The 23,034-nt window shown below is 41.8% G+C and overlaps 1 protein-coding gene across 1 annotated transcript in view; it reads right to left on the bottom strand.

Moving 5' to 3' along the window:
- The window catches only part of FRMPD4 (FERM and PDZ domain containing 4), a 539,348-nt gene extending 520,029 nt beyond the window's left edge, over positions 1-19,319 (bottom strand). The window contains exon 1 of the mRNA XM_027096577.1: positions 18,975-19,319. Coding sequence (XP_026952378.1) covers positions 18,975-19,015 — 41 coding nt within the window. The 5' untranslated portion in view covers positions 19,016-19,319. The remainder of the gene's footprint in view (positions 1-18,974) is intronic.
- Between the last annotated feature and the right edge of the window lie 3,715 nt (positions 19,320-23,034).

The raw sequence follows: 23,034 nt of genomic DNA, 5'->3' as shown, positions 1-23,034 counted from the left end.
TTTCGAGGAATTTACAGTCTAGCAAGAGGAGAGAGAAACATGGGTGACCATAAAAGACAGTTACAGAGGCAGCAATTCTACTCCAAGCAATATACACAACAGAAATCTGTCCATCAGATCATCCTAAGAAGGCACAAGAATGATCAGGACAGCTCTGATCAATGTAAAAACTGGAAATTCCGCAAATAGCCATCAACAGCAGAATGGATACATCAATTGGGGGTCTTCATGTAATGGGATATTCTACAGCAAGGATACAGCAGACGACCACTGCACACCAACAGCCAGACACATTCATATGATACCGTTTATACTACGTTCAAAGACAGGCCAAATGAACTGGTGGTGATAGAGGTCAGGATAGTGACTAACTTCAGGAAAAGGACCCAAAGAGGGTCACTGGACTTCAAGTCATATCCTAGCTCTTGAACTGGGTGGTTGTTACATGGGTGTACGCAGTTTGTGAAAATTCACTGAGTATACACACTTATGATTTAATTGTACACGACTATTATGCTTCAATAAACAGTTAACAAAATCACAAGTGTTACTGATGTCAGGACAGCAGTGTGGAGAACGTACCTCAGAGACTCGAAGATTCAGTGTGTCCGCAGAGTGAACTGCACTCATTTAGGCAAGTGAGAAACAAGGATTTTTTTCTGGTGGGATGTTTACAACTATTAGGAACCTCTACATACTTCCTCATCTTGCAGTCCAGTCCGATAACCTCCGATTCAAACAGCAAATCTTTTTTAATTTACTATCTAAGTACACCCTCAAGCCTTAGGCGTCCTCAGGAGTCACATTTACACAGATACTAAAAAGAGTACAAGCAGAATTACAGGGGAAATGGATTTCTCCACTAATGAGAACATCAATGTTTTTTCAATAAATCTCTCCCTATCTACCCTCCGTCCTTTTCTCCCTCCCCCTCCTCATTTTTGCCCTCTCACTCTCTATCTACACATGCGCATACATATGTACATACACGTAGGGGAGGATCTACAAGATTCTAATGCAGTCACACCGCTTGACTCACTGAGGCAAGCATTGGCTGTGGGGTTCAACAGGCTCAGGCCACTCCCGTCGCAAAAGAAGATTCTTTGCCCATCAGGTCCTGTTGTGGAATCAATGCATGGCCATTTCCAGGGCTCACCATTTCTGTGTTGGTTGATGTGTATTACTTAAAGCCCTGTCAGGACAGAAACCATCTTAGACTAGATGAAGGAAAAACAAAATATTGGCTTGTATAAGTAAACCCACCAAGGTATACTAGCCCCTGGCATGGCCGAATTCAGAGCTCAGATGCCACCAGAGTCCTTTCTCCCAGCCTCTCACTAGATGCTGACTCAGGCTCTTGGCCAGAGGTCCTCTGGGACTGGCACGTATGGCTACAGGGAGCTCTGGGATTACATTCTTAAAGGTTGTCCCCATCGAGGAACGAAGCCCTTCCTTGCCAGCTCAATTCAAAAAACGGTGGGCGAGAGCTCTCATTGGCTCAGCCTGGGTCACAGGGGCTGACAAGCAGCAGCCGTGCCTGGATATTATGGTTGGCGTGGGGAAAGGGAAGTTCCCAAAGGAAGAGAAGTGATGTTCCAAGAAGAGGGAAGAGGCTCAGGAGGTGGAAAATCACACATCCACAGCCCTAGTATTTTTCAAACATGGACTGCAACTTATTTGGGGGAGGGGGGTCATGAAACTAATCAGTGGGCTGCAATCAGCAGAATTTAAAAATGAAAAAGGGTAAAACAGAACAGAAACAGACTGTATCCAACTCAATATTACTTAGTGAAACTTCTGTTTTAATTATGTGTGTGTGGTATATGTGTGTACTAGGTAACAATGGAAAACAAATTTCTTACAGTCGGTTTTGGTTTAAAAAAATCAGAGTAGTTCAATACTCTAGGCAATCATCAAACATCAGATCTGTTTAACGTGTATGCATGTACACCTACCTACTCATGGAAATACTTAGTATATATTTCATACTTACCCCCGTGTCTTCATTTAATGTGATTACGGCTATAGATAATACAAAAAAAGTTTAGCTGAGACATTTTTTTTTTTAACATCTTTTTTTTTTTTTTTTTTTTTGCGGTACGCGGGCCTCTCACTGTTGTGGCCTCTCCCGTTGCGGAGCACAGGCTCCGACGCGCAGGCTCAGCGGCCACGGCTCACGGGCCCAGCCGCTCCCCGGCATGTGGGATCTTCCCGGACCGGGGCACAAACCCGTGTCCCCTGCGTCGGCAGGCAGACTCCCAACCACTGCGCCACCAGGGAAGCCCTAACATCTTTATTGGAGTATAATTGCTTTACAGTGGTGTGTTAGTTTCTGCTGTATAACAAAGTGAATCAGTTATACATATACATATGTTCCCATATCTCTTCCCTCTTGCGTCTCCCTCCCTCCCACCTGAGACATTTTTATTATGAACTATTACACATTATCCAATCAATGAGAAATTAACAATAAGAAATGCACAATTGTAAAATTCTTTTTAATGATACCCAAACAAAAGTGCCTAATAAATTAATTGGTTTTATCATAAACACCAAGAAAAATTACTTTCAATTTACTTAATTGTTTATAATTATCTTTACAAACTTACTTTCAATCACACTATTAATACATTCTTCTTGGAAATAATGTGTTCATTACAGAACAGCATGAAAGAAAAGACCTTTTCAGTTTGTGTAAACTCGAATCCTGTCGTATAAGGAACACAGGGAAGCACACACCCCACTCACGGAAAACTCCGGCCCTGTGAGCTGTTCCTCATGAGGGCAACCACCGTCATCAGCCGATGAGTCAGTGGGTAATTACTAGTTATCCATGTAACCACCCCTTTCTGGAGATCAATTTAGCAAATCCTCTCTGTTCTCCAGAGCTGGCCTAACCAACAGTCATTTCCTCTCCTTCTTTCCTCCCAGAGTCTCAGTTTTGCAGAGGCATCAGATGGCTCTGTGCTGGGCTGGGGGTGGGATGGGGGTAGTGGGAGCTGAGGTCCTCTCCCACACTAGAAACTGGCTCTTAATTCAGAGAAGCCACTGCTATTTTGAGTGAGACAACTCTTCATTATACAGAACTGTTTTGCTCATGTTAGGATGTTTGGTAGCCCTGGTCCCTTCCTGCTCTATGCCCATAGGACCCCTGCCCCTAACACTATAAACAGTTGGAACCCTCATGACCATTGCCCAACAGCTGCCCCCCCCCCCCCCCGGTTGAGAACCACTGGTCAGAGAACCAGGGGTCAGCAAACTTTCTCCATAAAGGGCCACTTGTTAAATATTTTAAGCTTTGTGGGCCATATGGTTTCTGTTGCAACTACTCAACTCAGTCACTGTAGTACAAAAGCAGCCATAAATTATACGTAAATGAATGGGTATGGCTGTGTTGTAATAAAACTTTATTTACATAAACAGGTAGCAGACTGTATTTGGTCCACAGATCATAGTTTGCCAATGTCTGCGAGTCTAAACCAGCCACGGTGATTCCCTTCACCAGGAAGGTTTAAGAAAGACATGAGACACCATGATAATTCTGGACAATGCAAGATCAAGGAACTCTGCTATGAGGTTTTGGGGAAAGTTTTCCACACTCTCAAATAAGGGAGGCATGGAAGAAACATATCCTGCTCCCTTCTCACCTTTGGCCTTTTTTTGTGTGAAGATATGATAGCTGGAGCTATTGCAGTCACTTTGCAACCACAGGAGGTACAGTCTATATGCTGAGATGGCACATGAGAAAAACAACAAAACCCAGAGCCCTGGAATCCAGTTAACAAACCCTAAAACGGCCCTACCTCTGAATTTCTTATGTGAGAGAATAAATTGGCCTCCTCTTTACGCTATGTTAGTTGTGTTTTCTATTGCTTGCTGATGACAGCATCTTAACGAATACACTTTGAATTTGATCATAAAGCAGCAAGGGTCATATATTTCTACTGGAATATGAGTATAGTGTCCACATTGACACTTGTTAGCTACCTCCAAAATTCAAGTGTTTATTCTGGAAACAGTAGCCTTGTTGCTGTTCTCCAAGTGCAACTCTGAATAAAAGAGAAAATACTGGAGAAGAACTACATGTTGATTGCTTCCTCAACTTCTTTTCCCTTCTTTCTCCATGCTCCTAGAACCCTAATTCTGAGCATTAGGATCTCTGGGAAGGTGAGCCAGAAATGAACATCTCATTGCCCTTTGCTAGATGTGGCCATGTGATCCATTCTAGTCAAGGAGACTCTAAGGGAAGATCCTCAGCTTCTGCAAAAGACGTTCCTCCATTATTTAAAAAAAAAAAAAAAAAGCCACACACGGAAAATGCTCACAGTACTCCAGCCACGCCCTGTTTCCTGACTCTGAAGCCAGTCATATGATGATGTGATGCCTGGAGCTGTGGCAACCACTTTACACCATAAGGTAATAAGCACAAAGCTGGTGAATCACAAAGAAGGACAGAGTTTGAGTCAATGGAGCCCAATCCAGGAACCAACTTCCTCTAGGAATATATTGTTTAAGCCAGAGTTAACCAAGCTTTCCTTTACTTGTAGCTAAAATATCCTAACCAATAAACTCATAATAAGAAAGCATTAAAAGGATGACATTTTTTAACCTTAAAACATAGAAGCTATTTAGGTTATACATGAAGTACTAAATAGAGATGTCCCTAAATAAGCTACCCATGGTGTAGCGGAGTTTTGATATCCACCTCCTAGGAAGTAGACATGGTAGGATAACCCTGTAGGGCTGGCCCAGGGGAGCCACATCCTCTTCTGTTTCTTCTTCCTCTAAGCAAGCCTACTTTTCCAGTGTGGTTTCTACACTTCCCTTCAAAGCATCCACCCATCATAGTAAAGCAACCAGTGGACAAAGGGGAAAGAGTTTATCACCCTTTTGCTTTGAATCCTTTACTACGTAGCATGTAGGGGTTATTACATCTTCTTTGTGGGAAAGAAAGCAAGCACGGCAGGAGTATATAAACATTTACAACACAATTCCTATTCAATTTGTTTAAAATCTATTTGGGAAGAGAAAATACTGTTCACAGTAGGAACATTTATACAGAGAATCATCTGTAAGTGCAAAGTGATATTATCTAATTTCTCCTTTATGCAGAATTTCAAAAAAAGCCCGGAAAGATAAAAATATTTATATATCTAAATCTGTATCTACATATTCATTTGTGATTGTCTTTCCATCAAGAGCTACTTTTAATGATATTTGATGACATAGGACAGGAGTCAGCAAACTTTCTATAGAGGGGCACCTGTTTTCAGCTTTGTGAGTCAGCTGGTCTCTGTAGCAATGACTCAACTCTCCCACCATATCGAAAAAGCAGCCATAGACAACACATAATGGGTGTGGCTGTGTGCCAATAAAACTTTATTTATGGACACAAATTTGAATTTCATATAATTTTCACGTGTCATGAAATATTATTCTTCTTTTGATTTGGGGAACCATTTAAAAATGTAAAAACCATTTTTGGCTTTATACAAACACAGGCTGCAAGGGTTGGACTTGGCCCATAGGCTGCAGTATGCCAACCCCTGATCCCTGACCTAGGACACAGGAAAAATTTAAAATGACTTCTAGGTCAGCATTAAAACTGAGTTATGCCCAGTATAGTTTTATGCATGTATCTTCTTGTGTTCAGATGATCTTTTAAAAATGTTACCACATATACCTATAATGGCCAGACTCTGATTAAACATATCACTATATTCCAGAGAAATGGAAGTTTATGGAGTTATACATGACCACATCAGTACCAGAGTGACATAAACGAAAGGAGTAAACAGTAGAGAGGCACCAGGCACTTTATTGCCGCCTACGCGTGTTTCATCAACTTAGTTAAATAGCACTCTATTCTTCAGCCTGTCAACATGATCTCAACCGGAAAGCCAAATTATGAACTAATGGCATCATAATCAAATTACAGTCCTAATGGAAACATCCATCAATATATCCCCAGAACATGGTTCTCCAAAAACACCAAGTTGTCCTCTTTGGTGAACAGAAGATAGTCAGAGAATACAATTTTTAGGATTGCTGTCAAAATGTAATAAAATTTAAGGTTAAAAAACTTATACTATTCTTTGTTGGGTGGTGGGAGCCAAACGAAAAATATTTTTTCTGTTTATATTCCTATCAGAGAAAGACCTATCTAGATATTAAAAACTGAAGGAATTTTGCGTCAGAGTACTCAATTCTATACAAAAAAAAGCAAGAGATCATTTTTATAATGATATGATTTTTCCAGTTTTATCTTCATTTGCTAACAAAAATTGCTATTAAAATTTTATGTATCTGAAATTTCTGTTACACCTTGTTGATATATATCCTTAATATAGTAAACCATCTCTTATGCTTCATTCATCGTAAACAGAGAAAACTAATTACAGGTTAAAACTGTTTGAGTCAGCAATTTAACTTTTCATCCAGGGCAGATTTTTCAACATTTTATCACATTTTGGGAGATCATGTTTACCTAATTTTTGTTCTTTTGTCTCAGTAAACTTTCTCCCCCCACCAGCTCCCCCAATCTAATAACACTTTTATTAGTTTCTTATGTATCCTTTCAGTATTTTTTAATGTAAATACAACTGTACTGTTGTGTAATTTTCTATGTTCAGTTAATAAATACTTCCTGGAGATGGTTCTATACAACTGCATAGAGTGTTCCCTTGTTCTTTATTTTTTATAGCTGCATAGCGTTTCACGCTATCTTAATCTATGTTCTTATAGATGCATTTCTTAGAATTTGCTTATTCTATGGTAAAATTATGGAAGTTTAGAAATAAATTAAATTTAGAGGGAATATCACATAATTTCCCCATTATACAAATGTGAAGAAACAGAGATCTGACTTGCTGGAAATCTACTGAAGTTCCTACCACCATTAATCAAGCCTTCCATCCCCAAATGCCTCAAATTTTCTCATTAGGTTAACTTCTATGACAAACGCTGCTTGTCAACTTTAATACCTTTGAGGAACCAGAATGCCCACAATTTTAGCATAAAATTTAAATATCATTTTAATGGCATCTCAAATTACCTTGTGACTTTTATGAGTTTTGAAATACTCAGTATGCTATTATTATCATAAAAAGTATGCTCAAGAAATCCAAAGACTTCACTGTAAAGATATTCATTACATTATTATCCAAAGCAAAACACTGGAAAGGATCTAAATTTTAATTAAATAGGAAGTCATTCAGTAAACTGTAGTATATATGGCTGTTTATTTCATATTTATAAAAACATTTTAATGATATAAGAATATAATATTTTTAAAAATTTAAGTATAGAATTGTGTATACAGGATATTAACTATGTAAAATAGATGGAAAGGTTAAAGAAAATAGACAACAGTGATTATATCTGGCTGGTATAATTTCAAATATTTATATATATATATATTTTTCCTTTATATATTCTATATTCTCAAAAACTTTTTACAATAAAGTTATCTTCTATAATCAGAAAAATCATGTTAAAATCCTATTGATATTATTTGGACTCTTGGATTTATGTGGGTACCCTATCTCACTTTTTCGAAATTCAAATTTGTTAATACTATAATCCTAGGGCTCAAAAATCAAAAGAAAATAAAAATATAATGTGTGGATGGGGACACGGGAACCCACCCGTGTCTCCTATCTACCCGGTCCCTCTCACCCATAATCCCCTGTAGCCCTACTTTACAGAGTTAAATACTGTTCTTAGTTTTTTGTGTATCCTTCTGGTCATTCTTATGCAAACACAGTAAATATATACATTAAATTCCCCTGCCTTTTTATACAGCTTTGTACCTTACTATTTTCACGTAACAATAAATATATGAGAGATCTTTGGATATCACTGCATATAGAGCCAGTCCTGTTCTTTTTCCCCACAGCCATACTGCATTTCATGTTAATTTTTCAGCCAACTTCTCATCATTCAGTGTGATATTTGAAAAGAGCAATATAAAAACTAACCCTAGGTCAAATATGTGCACTTCAACAAGACAATGCCTTTCCTTCAGTATAGTGACGATTCCACTTGCTAGTTCTTTATTTCCTTTTCCAAATACACTGTATGCAAGATACCCTGATCACATTTTGTTTTGTTTTTTTTAACTGAAGTATAGTTGATTTACAATGTCCTGTTAGTTTCAGGTGTACAGCACAGTGATTCAATTATATATATATACATACATACATACATACATATATATATATATATATATATATACACATATATATATGTATATATATATTCTTTTTCAGGTTCTTTTCCCTTATAGCTTATTACAGAACATTGACTATAGTTCCCTGTGCCATACGGTAGGTACAGTAGGTCTTTGTCATGGATTCTTTACTATCACATTTAAGTACCTAAAACTCTCATTATCAAATCTTTAAGTATGTTACAAATATTGTGTACAATTTTTTCTAGCAGTAGAGAAACAATGTGTATAACTGGACAAGACTAGGATATTCAGGACTAGAAGAAAGGGAAAGAAAACAAATGTGAGACTGTTGAGGATCCAGGCTCAGATGGAGGGCTGGGTCCCAACCTGCAGGGTTAGGCAGTGGTTCACTGCCAAGTGTCCAACAGGCACAATGAATGAGCATTGACATCAGATCCTAAAAATCAGGAGCAGTCCGATCTGCTGAATGAAGTACAGAAGCAGGCATATCTGTGATAATCAATACTTGACTTCATGAGGAATACAGCATGCTTTCATTCTGATTCATTCATAATTCACCAAATACTTTCTCAATATGTACTCTGAACCAAGAAGTTTAGTAAAAGCCCCCTTTGGGGCTTCCCTGGTGGTGCAGTGGTTGAGAGTCTGCCTGCCGATGCAGGGGATGCGGGTTCGTGCCCCGGTCCGGGAAGATCCCACATGCCGCAGAGCGCTTGGGCCCGTGAGCCATGGCCGCTGAGCCTGCACGTCGGAGCCTGTGCTCCGCAATGGGAGAGGCCACAACAGTGAGAGGCCCGTGTACCGCAAAAAATAAATAAATAAAAGCCCCCTTTAGGGGGCTTGCCCTCAAAGAGCTCATAAAAGAGATACAGTGGCAAACTGGACTCAATTGTAATATCATATGTACCAGTCAACTACTGCCATGATAATGCTGCATAACAAACCTCCCCAAAACTCAGTGTCATCCAATAATACGTACCTGTTTTCATGATCACAGGTTTTCAGGATGATGATGTGCCATGAATCTAGCTTCTGGAACCAGCAGGCCAACCCAGGCAGTTCTTCATACAGTAATGTTATAAGCAGAAAAGAAATGCACACTGCCTCTTAAGGCCTTCTACCCAAGCTGATGCTCTGACTCTTGCCTGTGTTCTATCGGCCAAAGCAAGTCACAAGCCCAACAGCAATAGGTCAGGGAAGGACACTCCACCTCTAACAGGAGGAACTGTAATGTCACATAGAAAAGGCTTGGATTCAGGGAAGGTTTAAGAATTGGGAACAAAAGTGCAATCTACCACAGTGAATAAATGCTATGATAAAGTTAGGGCACGTGATGCCTAGCAGAGACTCGGTACACAGCTAGACTAAATTTCCTAGCCACTCTCACTTTTAGATATGCCCAGGGTTCCAGTTAATGAAGTGTGGGTAGAATGATGTACTTCAATTCCAGGCATGGTCCTTCAAAACCTCCCATCCAGTCTTCTCCCATTTCTCTCCCCTCATCTGTCAGCTGAACCTTGGTGGGCAGGGCACCCTTGAATCGCATACTGAAGAGGAGAGAGCCTCCATCTTCTGGGTGCTCTGAGTGTGTGCAGCAGAGCTCCCTCAATCCATCAGGAAACCCTATTAGGGGCTCCAAGTGATCAAGAAATAAACCACTTATTCTCAAATTGAGGGGTTAATCTGCTAAAGCAGTTAGATTATTTTAACTAACAAAAGATGCTAATCAAGCCATTTAACCCAGGATTGGGGAGTTGGAAAGGCTACATGGAACAAGCATAGATTACAAACTTAAAGAGAAAAGACAAATGGTCGTTTTCTAGGTAAAAAGGGGGCAAGGTAAAGATTGTTCCAGACAAAATGACGAGTATATTTAAAGGCTCAGAGGTGTGAAACCATTTAGGACTCCTAAAAAAGTTCAATATAGTTAGAGGTAGGGTGTGTGTGTGTGTGTGCACCTGTGTGTTTGGGGGTTGAATAGGAAGTTAATTAAGGCTGGGGCAAAATGACAAATTTCCAAAAATAAGACACCCAAAGGAAACGGGGGCCAACCCCAAAAGGGCGGAGATAAAGACTGTGGATTTTCCCCTAGGGGCATTAAGGAGCAAGGAGATAGAGAGGATCAGATCTGCACTTTAGAAAGCTTCTAAATTCACCTCCAAGTCGTATAGTAAGTGCTAACAACAGGTAAAGACCCCAGAGTGGGCGGGCAGGGCTGGCTGGGTGCGGGGTGTCTCCCCAGGCACCCTTTCCACCTCCTAGCAAAGCAGGCAGACACCCAGGGTACGGCTCTAGCCACAAAGGGGAACTTGAGGCCTGGGCAGAGAGCTCAAGGAAGAAGAGTAAAATGCTCCTGTCAAAGGCCGAGAGCAAATATTGTAGGTCTTGTAAGCCACGTGGTCTCTGTCATTACCATTCAACTCTGCCAAAAGCAGCCACAGACAACACGGAAGCAAATGAGCATGGCTGTGTTCCAATAAAACCTTATTTACAAAAACTGGCAGGAAATGAGTAAATGAAAATAGAAGTAAACATATCAGGTGGACTAGAGCGTGCCAACCTGTGCCCTAGGCCACAGAGGGAGGCCACAGAGGGAGGCAATGCCCTGAGCCCTGAGCCATAATGCAGGTGGACAAAACTAACCCCAGACTTCACCCTCTGTGTCCCTGAGACTGCCCCTGCCCCTGCCTTGACCCTAAGACTGGTGATGGGACTGCGATTTGCATAAGAGACGAGCACTCTGCACTCCAGTTAGAGGGCCGTTGTAAACTCACCATGGTTAGATGTATGAGCCAATGTAAAACAGTCTAGAGTTGGCCAGATGGCTTCATGCTCTCCACTACAGCAATCTTCCACCAGTTAAATAATCGTGCCAGTTAAATATATAAATATGCTCCTTCCTACATTCGGTGGGTGAATTTTAAGATTAATTTGAAAAACTCTGGACTATTGTGTTCTTTAAGGCTCATCTTTGTGAGATAATTATCATGTCCTTATCTTCAGTTAAGCAAATCTCACACAATCTTTGAAACATGTGAAAACAACCAAAATAAACATTAAAACCCTATAGCAATTTGGAATTGTAGGGAAATTGCTTTTCCTTTGCTTTTCGTTTTCAAACTTGAGATACATTTCTTTCATAAAAATAACAGTATTTTCCTATCATTCAAAAAGGACTTCGTAAAATAAAAACTTACTGACACCTATAAAAACTCATTGTAGCATCATACTAATTTTGCTTGTTGAGCTTATAGCAGTAAAACACAGAGTTCTTAGAAGTCCAAGTTGATGACTTTTAAACCATTAATCATAGAAAACAAAAAAACTGCTTCAAATGTCAAAACAAAAATAGTTGATTCTCTGAGAGCTAGTCTAAGAGTAGGCCATTTATTTTTAACTTGTACACTCCTTTCCACTCCTGAGTTACTGACCCTGATCACTGTTCGGCTCAACAAGTTACGATAATTCATTTGTAATAAGTATTAGAATGGGTTGCACATGACTTTACTTACTTATTACTTAGTATAGAGTATTCATTGTATGCCAAATTCTGTAACCATACTTGAAAATGCATTTCTAAAACAAAAGTGCAGGAGGAAACCCTCTCATCTCTTTGCCAGGAAAAAATGGGAATGTTAACTTTGTTATCTAAAACTAAGGCTTAGGTTTCTTCGAGATACTTTTCACAGCTTAAGTACATAATGACCTAAATTGTTCAGAAGCAAGGTTGCATACTTTTGGTATGCCTTTGCTATAAAGAACTAAAGGCATATAAGTGATCTCATACGATATTTGTCTTTCTCTTTCTGACTTACCTATTAGCTCAGTATGATAATCTCTAGGTCCATCCATGTAGGTGCAAATGGCATTATTTCAGGAGTGGGGGCCGGGGAGGGATGGATTGGGAGTTTGGGACTGGCCAATGCAAAGGATTATATATACAATGGATAAACAAACAAGTCCTACTGTAGAGCACAGGGAACTATATTCAATATCCTGTAATAAACCATAATGGAATAGAAAAAAATTTGAAAATTACAAAAAAAGAACTAAAGGCAGCCTAGCTTTTCATTACAATGCTCTCAATCAAATCATAAGAAAGTCGGGTTAAACTCAACTGCAAATTAATACAGCCTACCTCAAGTCCTCTGTCTACAAGTAAATCCACTTATCTAGTTTTCTTTCCATGTGGAAAAAGATTAATGAAAGTCATGAACAATTAGGAGCGGGTGGCTCAAGTGTACGGTAAGGAAATACCAGGCCTTCTCCTGTGGACTTATCAGCTCTCTGCGCACGTCGGTTGAGGCCATACAAGTACCATTGCCCATTCTTTTTCCATCCATGTCAAACTAGAAGGTGAAAGGCTTATGGAAGGCAAGTATCACTCTAACAAGTATCTCTCCAGCCCAAAGACAGTGGGTCAACTTAGTGACCAAAGAATAAGCATACAAAGTTGTCCCCAGTGCAACGAATACCACTAGGGCAATTATGTGCACTTCTGACGGTCAGTGTCCCTACAGTTAAGTAAGTAATTTGAGATCAGAAGTTTAATAAAGATAAGGGCTACATTAACGGTGAATGTACACTGGTGAATGCACGTATTTAATATGCTAAATTTAATAAGTGTTGACAAAGTTTCTCTCCTTAAAACAAACTCTAGCCATGCTCCTCTGAGCTCTCCCTCAACTATGCCTCAACCTTGGCCTTTAAAGACCGGGACAAACAGTAACTTAAGTTTCTTACAGCGCAAGGCTACATCCCTACAATGACTCCAACTCCCCTGAAAGTGCCTGTTGGAGAAAATTCAAGGCTACCAAAGAAGTGACTATTCCAGTCCACACCTGAAGATGGGGCCCCTGTCTCCCAGTCTCTGTGGGACGGCAGGAGTCTAACTTCGGTAACAGCCAGTTAACAAAGCTAGATGGGTTTCACATGGACCAGCCCCCTTCTTGCTTTTTGTAATTTTTCAGTTCCTTGCCTGTACTGAGCCCCAGCGCTCTCCCTCCCTATTCCCTCATTCTTCCTTTAAAATGCCCAGTCGCCTGTGTACAATTGGAAGTCATGTTCACACCAGCCTCTTTTCCCTATTGTAATAGTATATTACAATAGTATATTAGTATATTACTTAGTATATTACTAAGGTAATAATACTCGCCACTTTAGTATCTGGCTTTGCTGATCTTTGACACTGTGTATTTGCTTATGCTTCTGCCCACACACACGTGCTGATAATATAAAGAAGAGAAAATAGGCAAAGGCACTGTTTCACCCAGGAGTCAGCAAACTGTTTCTGTAAAGGGCCAGATAGTAAATATTTCAGGCTTTGCCGGCCATAAGGTCTCTGGAGCACCTATTCAACTTCGCCGTTGTAGGGAATTCCCTGGCGGTCCAGTGTTTAGGACTCGGCGCTTTCACTGCCGTGACCCGGGTTCAATCGCTGGGGGAGCTAAGATCCTGCAGACTGAGCAGCGTGGCCAAAACAAACAAACAAAAAACTGTTGTAGAGCAAATGCAGCCGTAGACAACCAGCAAATTCATGAACACAGATAGTTGTGTTCCAATAAAACTTTATTTATGGACACTGACATTTTAATTCCATATTATTTTTATTTTGGTTTTTTTAAACCATTTAAAAATTTAAAAGAAAATTTAAAACCATTCCTAGTTCACAGGCTATATGAAAACACTCAGCAAGCCAGATCTGGCCCACAGGCCATAGTTTGCCAATCCATGGTTTAAGGTATTAATAATTTTCTTTCCTTGCTATGACTAGCTTTCAAAGTTCAAGATTATTTGATGGTAAGAGTGGTAGATTTAAGGACTGTATTTCTCAACAAACTAAAAAATGCTCCTTATTTTTCTCATTGAGCCAAATATGAAATTAGTGGGTTTAAGTCCATTCCTTAAAGATAAATTTCTAGTTCACCAATAATGGATATTCTCTCATAGTTAAACATCCATGCAAACTCCAAATGGAATAATAAAGTTGAAGTCTGTGTGTGTATGTAATTATTAGAGAAATGCAAATCAAAACAACAATGAGATATCACCTCACACCCGTCAGAATGGCTGTCATCAAAAAGTCTACAAACAACAAATGTTGGCAACGATGTGGAGAAAAGGGAACCCTCCTACACTGTTGGTGGGAATGTAAATTGGTGCAGCCACTATGGAAAACACTATGGAGGTTCCGTCAAAAATTAAAAATAGAACTACCATATGATCCAGCAATTCCATTGCTGGATATATATCTGCAAAAAAAACTGATAACACTAACTCAAAAAGATACATGCTCCCCAATGTTCATAGCAGCACTATTTACAATAGCCAAGATATGGAAGCGACCCAAGTGTCTATCAACAGATGAATGGATAGAGAAAGAAGATGTGGTATACATATATGATGGAATATTACTCAGCCATAAAAAAGAATGAAATTCTGCCATTTGCAGCAAAGTTCATGGACCTAGAGAATATTATGCTAAGTCAGACATAGAAAGACAAACACTGTATGATATCATTTATATGTGGAATCTAAAAAATTAAAACGAATGTATAAAGCAAAACAGAAAAAGACCCACAGATATAGAAAACAAACTAGTGGTTACCAGTGGAGAGAGGGAAGGGGCAGCAGGATAGGTATAGGGGATTAAGAGATACAAACTACTATGTATAAAATAGGCAACAAAGATATACTGTATAGCACAGGGAGTTATAGCCATCATCTTGTAATAACTTTTAATGGAGTATAATCTGTAAAAATACTGAAACACGATGCTGTACACCTGAAACTAATATAACATTGTAAATCAACTATACTTCAGTAATAGAGGGAGAAAGTCAGAGAGAGAGAACGAACAGGTGGCAAGTTCATAAGCAGAAAGTGAGAATTTCCAGGTCATGCTTTTAAATTACAAGTAAGTTTCACTTCATCTGACAATCTATATCAAATTCTGATAGCAAGAAGGTAAATTCACTTGCCCCAAAGAGAAAGAGAGTGATGCTTGAAATGGTACATAGCCTGAACTAGACATCTTCCCCGGTACAGCTAACGACTAGACTTTCACAGCTGCAAACTAGCAACCCCCGGGAAAGTAGAGTTAAATATTCCTAAAACAGGAATCTAGTTCTGTTATGAAACTGTTCATCATTTCACCTCACGACAGCCACGAAAATCGGGAGAACTCAGAAAGGACTCAGACGATGAGCAAGTAGCATTTTCAATAAAATTCAAATCCAGAGTCTTTGGGAGTTTTTCGTTGCTAGCCTCCAGTCACTATTATCAGCAACATTAATGCAATTACTTGGGTAAAAAGGGAATGGGAAAAATCTGACCTTTGCATTGCTTCTTTAACTTCCCTTTTTCCCTAGGAAATATTTAATTCTGAATAAGGTAAAGGTAAAAAAAAGTTTAGTAGTCTCTAAAAAGGTTTTACATAAAATCTGAGGAAACTATATATATATATGTATATATATTTTTTTCTTCCTCAAATGTATACTTGGAACAAAATGAGCACACTGTATTATTTGTCACTGCTATATACCACAAAACCCATACAACTGTTAAGACAATGTAAAATAAAGCAGCCCCCAAATTTACCTAATACTGCGAGAAATAATCTTCACATTAATAATTCGGACCAAATCATTATCTCAAAGTGTGGCATTTTGCTTAAAGAAATCTTCATTTTTTCAATCCGTGAACGCACTGCTCAGTTTAATAGCACCCCTATGAGTTTGGGGTCTCAAATTTCTTCCCTCAGGCAAAGGGGGCATAATCATATGTTTTTCTACTGAACTGCATTCTTCTATAAACATTTCAAAGAGTGCATCTGCTTTACAGATGAAACAGTCGATACAAAGAACAGTAACAATAAAAATATATGCCTATTTTGTAATGCTCTCATCTACAAGGATGGAAAATGATATATAACTGTTACCAAGGAAACAGTGAAGGAAAATTGCATGTATCAAGCAGTTTAATAACCAGAAAATTAAAAGAACAAGGAAAAAATCATCTCCAGATAGAACCATGACACATTGTGCCACCCACAATGGATGCGATCAAGGGTCACAACTCAAAAGATGATGTAAAGGGTCCCAACCTGCCAGCTATTCCAATGCTTGGCAGGCTTTTTTTTTTCTTTTCTTTTTTTAAATGATGGTTATAAGATGTAACTGGATTCTTGAGGGGCAATTTGAATTCCGACTTTTCCCATAATTAAAAGAGCATAGATTCTGGTAACAAGTGGTTAAATGTAGGTCCCTTGAAAGTCAAAACATGCTGTTTATTTATTCCAGTGTGGATTAATTTTCTCTTGGAATTCTCTGTAATTACCACTTTCTTTACTCACCGGTGGGACAGTTAGCAAATATCAGACAGCAAATGCTTTCTGAATTAACATTTAGAAACTCGAGTTCAACTCGCTTAGGAGCCAAAGGCAAGGCTAAGGCCTGGGATAACCCTGTGCGTTCACCTCTAAACCAGGAGAATTATAAGCACTCAAGTAACCACGCTGATCAAAGCTAAATCCTTTAGGAAGATTATCCATTCTGAAATCAGGAAAATCCTGCAGTGTTAGCACTTTTATACTTCACCTTTGAGAAAAGAACTTGATTTCTGTAACGGTGTTTAAAACACACACACAAGACTTTATTCCTTCAAGAGCAGAAACAAGCAGCTGCAAACATGTGTTTCTGCATGCTGATGACCCTCCAAAGGTGTTTCTCTCTCAGCTTGGGGACAATCGTTGAGCTCACACTGAGAAACAAGAAGAATTCTTAAGGAAGGGAGATTTCTTAATCGGCTCATAAGCTCAGAACATGTGCAGCTTCTCTCTTTAGAATAAACGCTCTATTTGGATCACATTAAGGATAGAAAGTGAAATTCACACTCATTTACTAAATTTTAACCTCTCTTTAAAATAAGATACTAATCCCTCACAGCCTGGCTTGGGTTTGCAACAACTCAGATTTGTGAATATCACGAGGGCATCCTAGAATTGTAAAAGAGCATAAAACATCTTTTCACTGATACACAGCACTGTCTTCTCCCAAGCTCCAAAGTTTAAGGACGAAATCTAGGCTCTAGATGTTTTGTTAATCTTAACGTTTTTAGCATTTGAGGCAACCGACATCTATCTTGGTTACTTTGAACTATACTATATTGGTTGAACCTCTCTTTCCCTTGGGCAAGCTCTCTGTCCGTCCGCAACTGCTAAACTATTGCTCACAGCCGTTTCCCATCCACGGTTCATGATTTGACAGCTGTTTATAATCCAGCCATAGGCAGCAGTGTGCAGGAAGTTAATAGAAAAGAGGTGTGAAGCCACGGCCCTCAATGATATAGATGTGAAATCAAACAATTTGCCACACTACAGTCATCCACCGCCCAACTTACTAGTCTTCTGATATGCAGGGCAATACCTCTTGGTGGGTGGACATACTTACCCATCAACTGTATACCTCAAGACTTACCCATCAACTGTGTACCTTCCAAGACTAAGTTACACTGCGGCCCTCTCCCTGGGAAATCTGCTTGTAACGTTAAGACACACCCATGTGAGTAGAGAAGAAAGGTGGAGATGGGCAAGAAGAACAAATAAAGACCTGTGGATGTTGGAGACAGGCCCATCTGAATGGCAACATCCAAAATGAATGTTTCTGAAATGGCCCAAACGTAATTTAGCAAAGTCAACATACATTTCTGACTTGGGCTATCTGACACTACTCACTCTTGCCTCATGCAATCAACACGTCCCACCCTAACACTAATTATTCTCTCACGACTGCAAGCAAGTCTAAAGTGTGCCCTGAAGACCTCTGCGGTCTCCCTCCTAAGGTCGGTCTCCCTCCTAAGGTCGAGGTAGTAGCTGCTGTCAAGAGCTCAGGGGGAAGAAAGCCAGTGCTTCCAGGGACTTGGGCAGAGAAGATGGGGCATGTCTTCTAAGGCTTCTCACACCTGGCTCTTGCCACTGAATGCCACGCTGCAAGAAGCATGGACCTACTTCCTGGGGTTGCTTAAGTCTTTGGAAGCTAAGCAGGACAGGAGACCTAGGAGGAATGCTCTGACCAGGTAAAACCTAGGCACCCAAAGAGTGGAAATGTTCCTCCTTTATCAGCACTGCCCGACAAATCTGCCTGAATTTATGATTTTTCTTCCGTTTCAACAACATGGCCACTTGGAAGCAAATGTCGAAATCTCTCCAGGCTTAGAACTACATAGTCACCCAAAGAAAGGCTAAAGGTCTTTCTCTTCTGTCTCCATGACTTCAGCATCTAGGTCACTGCTGGGAACACCTGACAGGTTACCTGGGTCAACCTCCAAGCTGACTTTTTGGGGGTGTGGAGGCCCAATTTAGGGGTGGGGGCAGGGGGTCGCTTTTGGTCACTGCCGCTTGGAAAGCAGGAACCCAAGCTCTAAGCACTTCGGGCTTTTCCTAGCAGGAGCGATTACAACCATCTTCTCTTAGCCCTGAATTATACATGTGGCCCCAAGCGCCACCGGGGCTTTTCCTAAGGGAAAACAAACTCGTGAATACTGCTCTGTGCGTGAGGGCGTGTGTATCTGTGTGTGTGGTCTACAGCCGTGGCTACACAAGCCCCACCAGCCAGTGAGAGAGAAGTTGAACGCGGCAGCCCCTGGCCACCTCGCTTCAGTCCTAGCTTAAGCCCAGCTGCTCTCTCCGTCTTTGGCTTCTCCCCGAGGCTCCCGAAAAATAAAGCACCAAGTTGCCCGCGGCGGGGGCCCCTGGGTGCACGTGAACCGGCGCGGCCCCTACCTCGAGAGCTTTGCAATCTTCACAAAGCTGAAGACATCCATGCAGGCAGCCGGGGACCCCGAGCGCGGCGGCTCCGTCGCCCCTTGTCACGCCAGCAGCAGCGGCAGCCTCGGCAACCGCATGGCCGGCCGGGACCTCAGCGCGCCCCGGGGCTCGAGTGGCGGCGACAGCGGGTGGCGGCGGCGGCCCCGGAGAGCCCGCACCTGGAGGCGGCGGCTGCTACCCCCCTCCGGCCGCGGGCTGCGTGTGCATCCCCGGACAGGACCATTGATGGGCGCCGGTGTCGGGAAAACTCAATGGAGAGGGGGCCGGGCCGGGGGCGAGGGGCGGGGGCGGGGAGCGCGGCCCGGGGACGGCCGGGCGCCCGGGGCAGGCGAGGCCCGGACGCTGGGCGCTGCTTCTGCTCCCCGCGTGCCGAAGAGCGCAGACTGAGCCGAGAGGCGGCGGGCGAGCCCGGCACACGCGCGCGCACCCCTCCCGGCACTGCAGCTGCCTCCCTGCCTCCTTCCCCGAGCCGAGTCCCTTCTCCTCTCCCCACCCCCAACCCGCGGGGGCGGGGGGGGGCTCTCCTGTCACCCGCTGCGTGTGCCTCCGGATCCGAAAGATCTGGTCTAACCGTCTCGGACACACCGGGGCCGTGAACGCTGCCCCCTCCCTCCCCAAACCTAGCGAGAGCCGGGCCACCGCAGATCGCCCAATGCCTCGGCGTGTTCCATAAACAAAACTAGCGATCGGGAAGGAGCGGGGATGGTCGAGGCTGGATCTTTATTGAAGGGGAAGGGGAGGAGGACGCCCAGCGCGGCGGGCTGGATTTGGAGAGCGCACAGTTCCCACTGCTTCCCCCGAACCTCTGGAGCGAGACGTGACAGCTGGGCTGGCTGGGAAGGTGTGTCTTTGGACAGCAGCACCAGGAGGGAGTCGGAGAAATAAGAAAATAAGAACCGGAGGCATTGGGGGGGGGGGAGGGCATAACACACAGCTGCTTCTCACTAGACGGGCATGAGGGTCCCAGGAGCCAGCAGCGTGGAGACTAATAGGAATGGGTTCCGAATCTAAAGGAAGAGGAAGAGACGAGAACGGGGGTCCGGCAGGCAGAGCAGCCGCTTTCTCAAATTCAGCGGTGGGTGAAGATGGAAAAAACCTTACTCAAAAGACAAAAACCAAAAACCAAAACACAAAAATATAAACACATACCTTAGGCAGAGTAAACTCCAAGTTGCAGCCATTTAGAACTCCTAGCCTTCTCTTTTACGTAATCTGGGATAATCGCCCCTCTTCATTAACTCAGTTTTATCTCCCGGGAGGTTCTGGCTTCCTCGGGCCCCTTTTTCTTGTCTTTCTCTTGGAGACTCAAGGCCTCTTCTCCAAAATCCTTTAAAATTTCTTCCCAGACTATATGAAGGTCAGATGTCTGCACAAAGTGTGTTCTCCCACCCAGAGGCGTTCACCTGATGGGAGGGCCACCGCAAAGAAAAGATGCCACCCCCGAAATGTTGGAGGATCTGGCCAGCCCGCTTCTAGCTCTCCAAGGGGATTAGAGAAAACAAAATAGGTTTAAAGTTCCCAGACTTCTGCTCCTATCCTGGTCTGTCGCTGTATTTAAAGTCTTCAGTATTCAAGCCTAGTACTTCCAGTTTTTTTTTTTTTAAAGGCATTTCTTTCAAAAATTAAACATAAAATCAGTAGCAATCTGAAAAATCTAAATGACTTGAAACTCAGGCACAAAATTCCATTATTTTAAAAATAAATAGAATCAATTTTCCTTTAGCTTCTTATAGATAGACTGGTTTAATTTCATGAACGGGGTACTAATCATGATCAGAGGAGGCAAGAAGGGCCTTGGCTTTTGAACCCCCTATTGTTTGTGTAAAATAATTATACTTTGGGTCTGCACTGTGCTTGGGAATTTTGAAAGCGCTTTTGCATCTGAGTCTCATAGCAACCTCGTCATATAAGTAAGGCAGCATATTTAAAAAAGAGAAATCTTTTATTTTTACGCCACAATCTATTCTCAATGTACTACCGATGAGTTTTAAACGTGGGTCAGATAAGGTTAGTTGTCTGATCCGAACTCTGCAACAGCTCTCCATTGTCCTTGGAGCTGAAGCTGCACTCCTCCAATGCCCAGTGAGGCCCTAGATGCCTGGCCCCTGATCTCTCTGACCCCATCTATTACTCCCCACTTCCGCCAGCCCCACTGCCCTTACTAAGCTCCAGCAACACTGGCCTCATTGCGTTCTTCAAACTCTGCAGGTACCCTCCCACCTCCCACCTTTGGCTCTTCACAGTGGTTGTCCCCTTGGCCTGGAATGCTCTTCTGTCAGATATCTGCATGGCCAGCTCCTCCACCCTGTCAAGTCTTTGTACAAACATCACTTCCAAACAGCCACCTCTGAAAAGCCTCTTCAGAACTGCAAGACCCACCACACCCTGAGACTCTGAGGCTTCATTAACTGTTTTTTTCCCTTGTTTCCATAGCACTTATATTCCATAGCACTAGTATATATATATATATATATATATATTCCATAGCACTAGTATATTATATAATTTATTTTTAGGTCTGTTGCTTCTTGTCTGATTCTTTTGCTGGAATAAAAGCTCCACAAGGGCAGGGATCTTTTTTGGTTTTGGTTTTTGGTGGTTTTTTTTCACTGATGGATCCCAAATGCCTAGAACAGTTCCCTGGATGTAGAAGGACCTTAATAGATATTTGTTGAAGGAATGAATTTTATGCTCATTAGATTCACAGCCAAAACAATGCTGGCCAAGCATCCCCAGCGGGTACTGCTGCTTCTCTGACCTCACTGCTGATGTTCGGCCATCTCCCACTACTCCTCCATCCCCAGCATCCTTCATCCTCCTTTGGATTGCTAATGATAACAATGAAGGCCCTCATATTCTCCAGTTAGTTTTCCCCTTCAGCCTATCTACCTCTCCCCAGGAGAATGGCCACCAAAACCTTCCCTCATCTCTGAGTCAACATCTGGCAGCAAAGACCAGCTCTTGATCGGGAAAGGGCAGTAAAGCAATGCTTTTGGAGAATGTGTTTTGAAAAAGTGCTCCACTCTGACAACAGAACAGTTGGGATGCCCTTTTAGAAAAGATAACCCTATTAATCAAGAATTATTCCAGATACCAAATAGCTATTTATTCAACAGTGAAAGTGACAGGAAATAGGCATTGTGTTTACTTGTAGAGAGACAGCCTTCCTTCAAGACATCTGGTCTACCTGGAACAGCTTGGTGGGCTTTCAATCTGTGCTAATTTGCGCGCTACAGTTATGAATGGTGCAGAAGCCGACTCTCCACAGCCTAATTGCCACCAGGGGGAAACAACTGGCTTCTCCAGGTCTTTATCCTCCTCTGGTACATTAATTATCTAGAATGTTTTCTAATGGATTGATATATTTTTTAAAGTGAAGAGATTCTCCCCATCCTCCTTTGTTTTTCATTGACATAAAAATGGAAGAATCTGCTCCTTTGAAACAACCAGTTTCACAGCCAGTTTATACCTTTAAGCTCTCTTGGCAGAGAGACAAAGATTTGAGTAGCTGGTCTCCAGGCCCTGTTCCCTCTCTGTGCCAGGTGTGTGCAGCAGAGGTTGGGATAGGTTTCTTTGTCTAGCATGAAATGGATCTGCCTAAAACAAAGAAAAACCAGTGAGTGGCATTTGAGTACATATGTGATTTTCTGAGGTTTTATTTTCGGCCTGAAGACTCTCTAAGGGCCCTTATAAATCTTATAGACATTCACCCATTGGAAGCTGTACCACCAGCCCTGAGAATCTGTTTAATTTGCTTTACTTGTCTCCAAGTGACATTCGGTCATTTCCGAAAACAAAACACTTTCAAACACTGTTGAATGTATTCACAAATAAGAGACCTAAGGGCATCAGATCCACAGCAAGTCATTTAACTTCTCTGAGACTCAGTTTCCCCACCTGTAAAATGGAAATCATAATGTATTCCTACCTTACCTAGAATGAGCCCTTGAGGTTGAATACCAATTCAGAGTTGAGTACACGTGAATTGAGGCACATGGTTATTAACTCCGGAAGG

The sequence above is a fragment of the Aethalodelphis obliquidens genome, unplaced genomic scaffold (assembly GCF_003676395.1).
Source record: "Aethalodelphis obliquidens isolate GAN/ISIS:26980383/991018 unplaced genomic scaffold, ASM367639v1 scaffold104, whole genome shotgun sequence".
Classification (NCBI taxonomy): domain Eukaryota; kingdom Metazoa; phylum Chordata; class Mammalia; order Artiodactyla; family Delphinidae; genus Aethalodelphis; species Aethalodelphis obliquidens.
The sequence above is the reverse complement of the archived record's forward strand: the minus strand, read 5'-3'. Positions and strand labels throughout refer to the sequence as shown.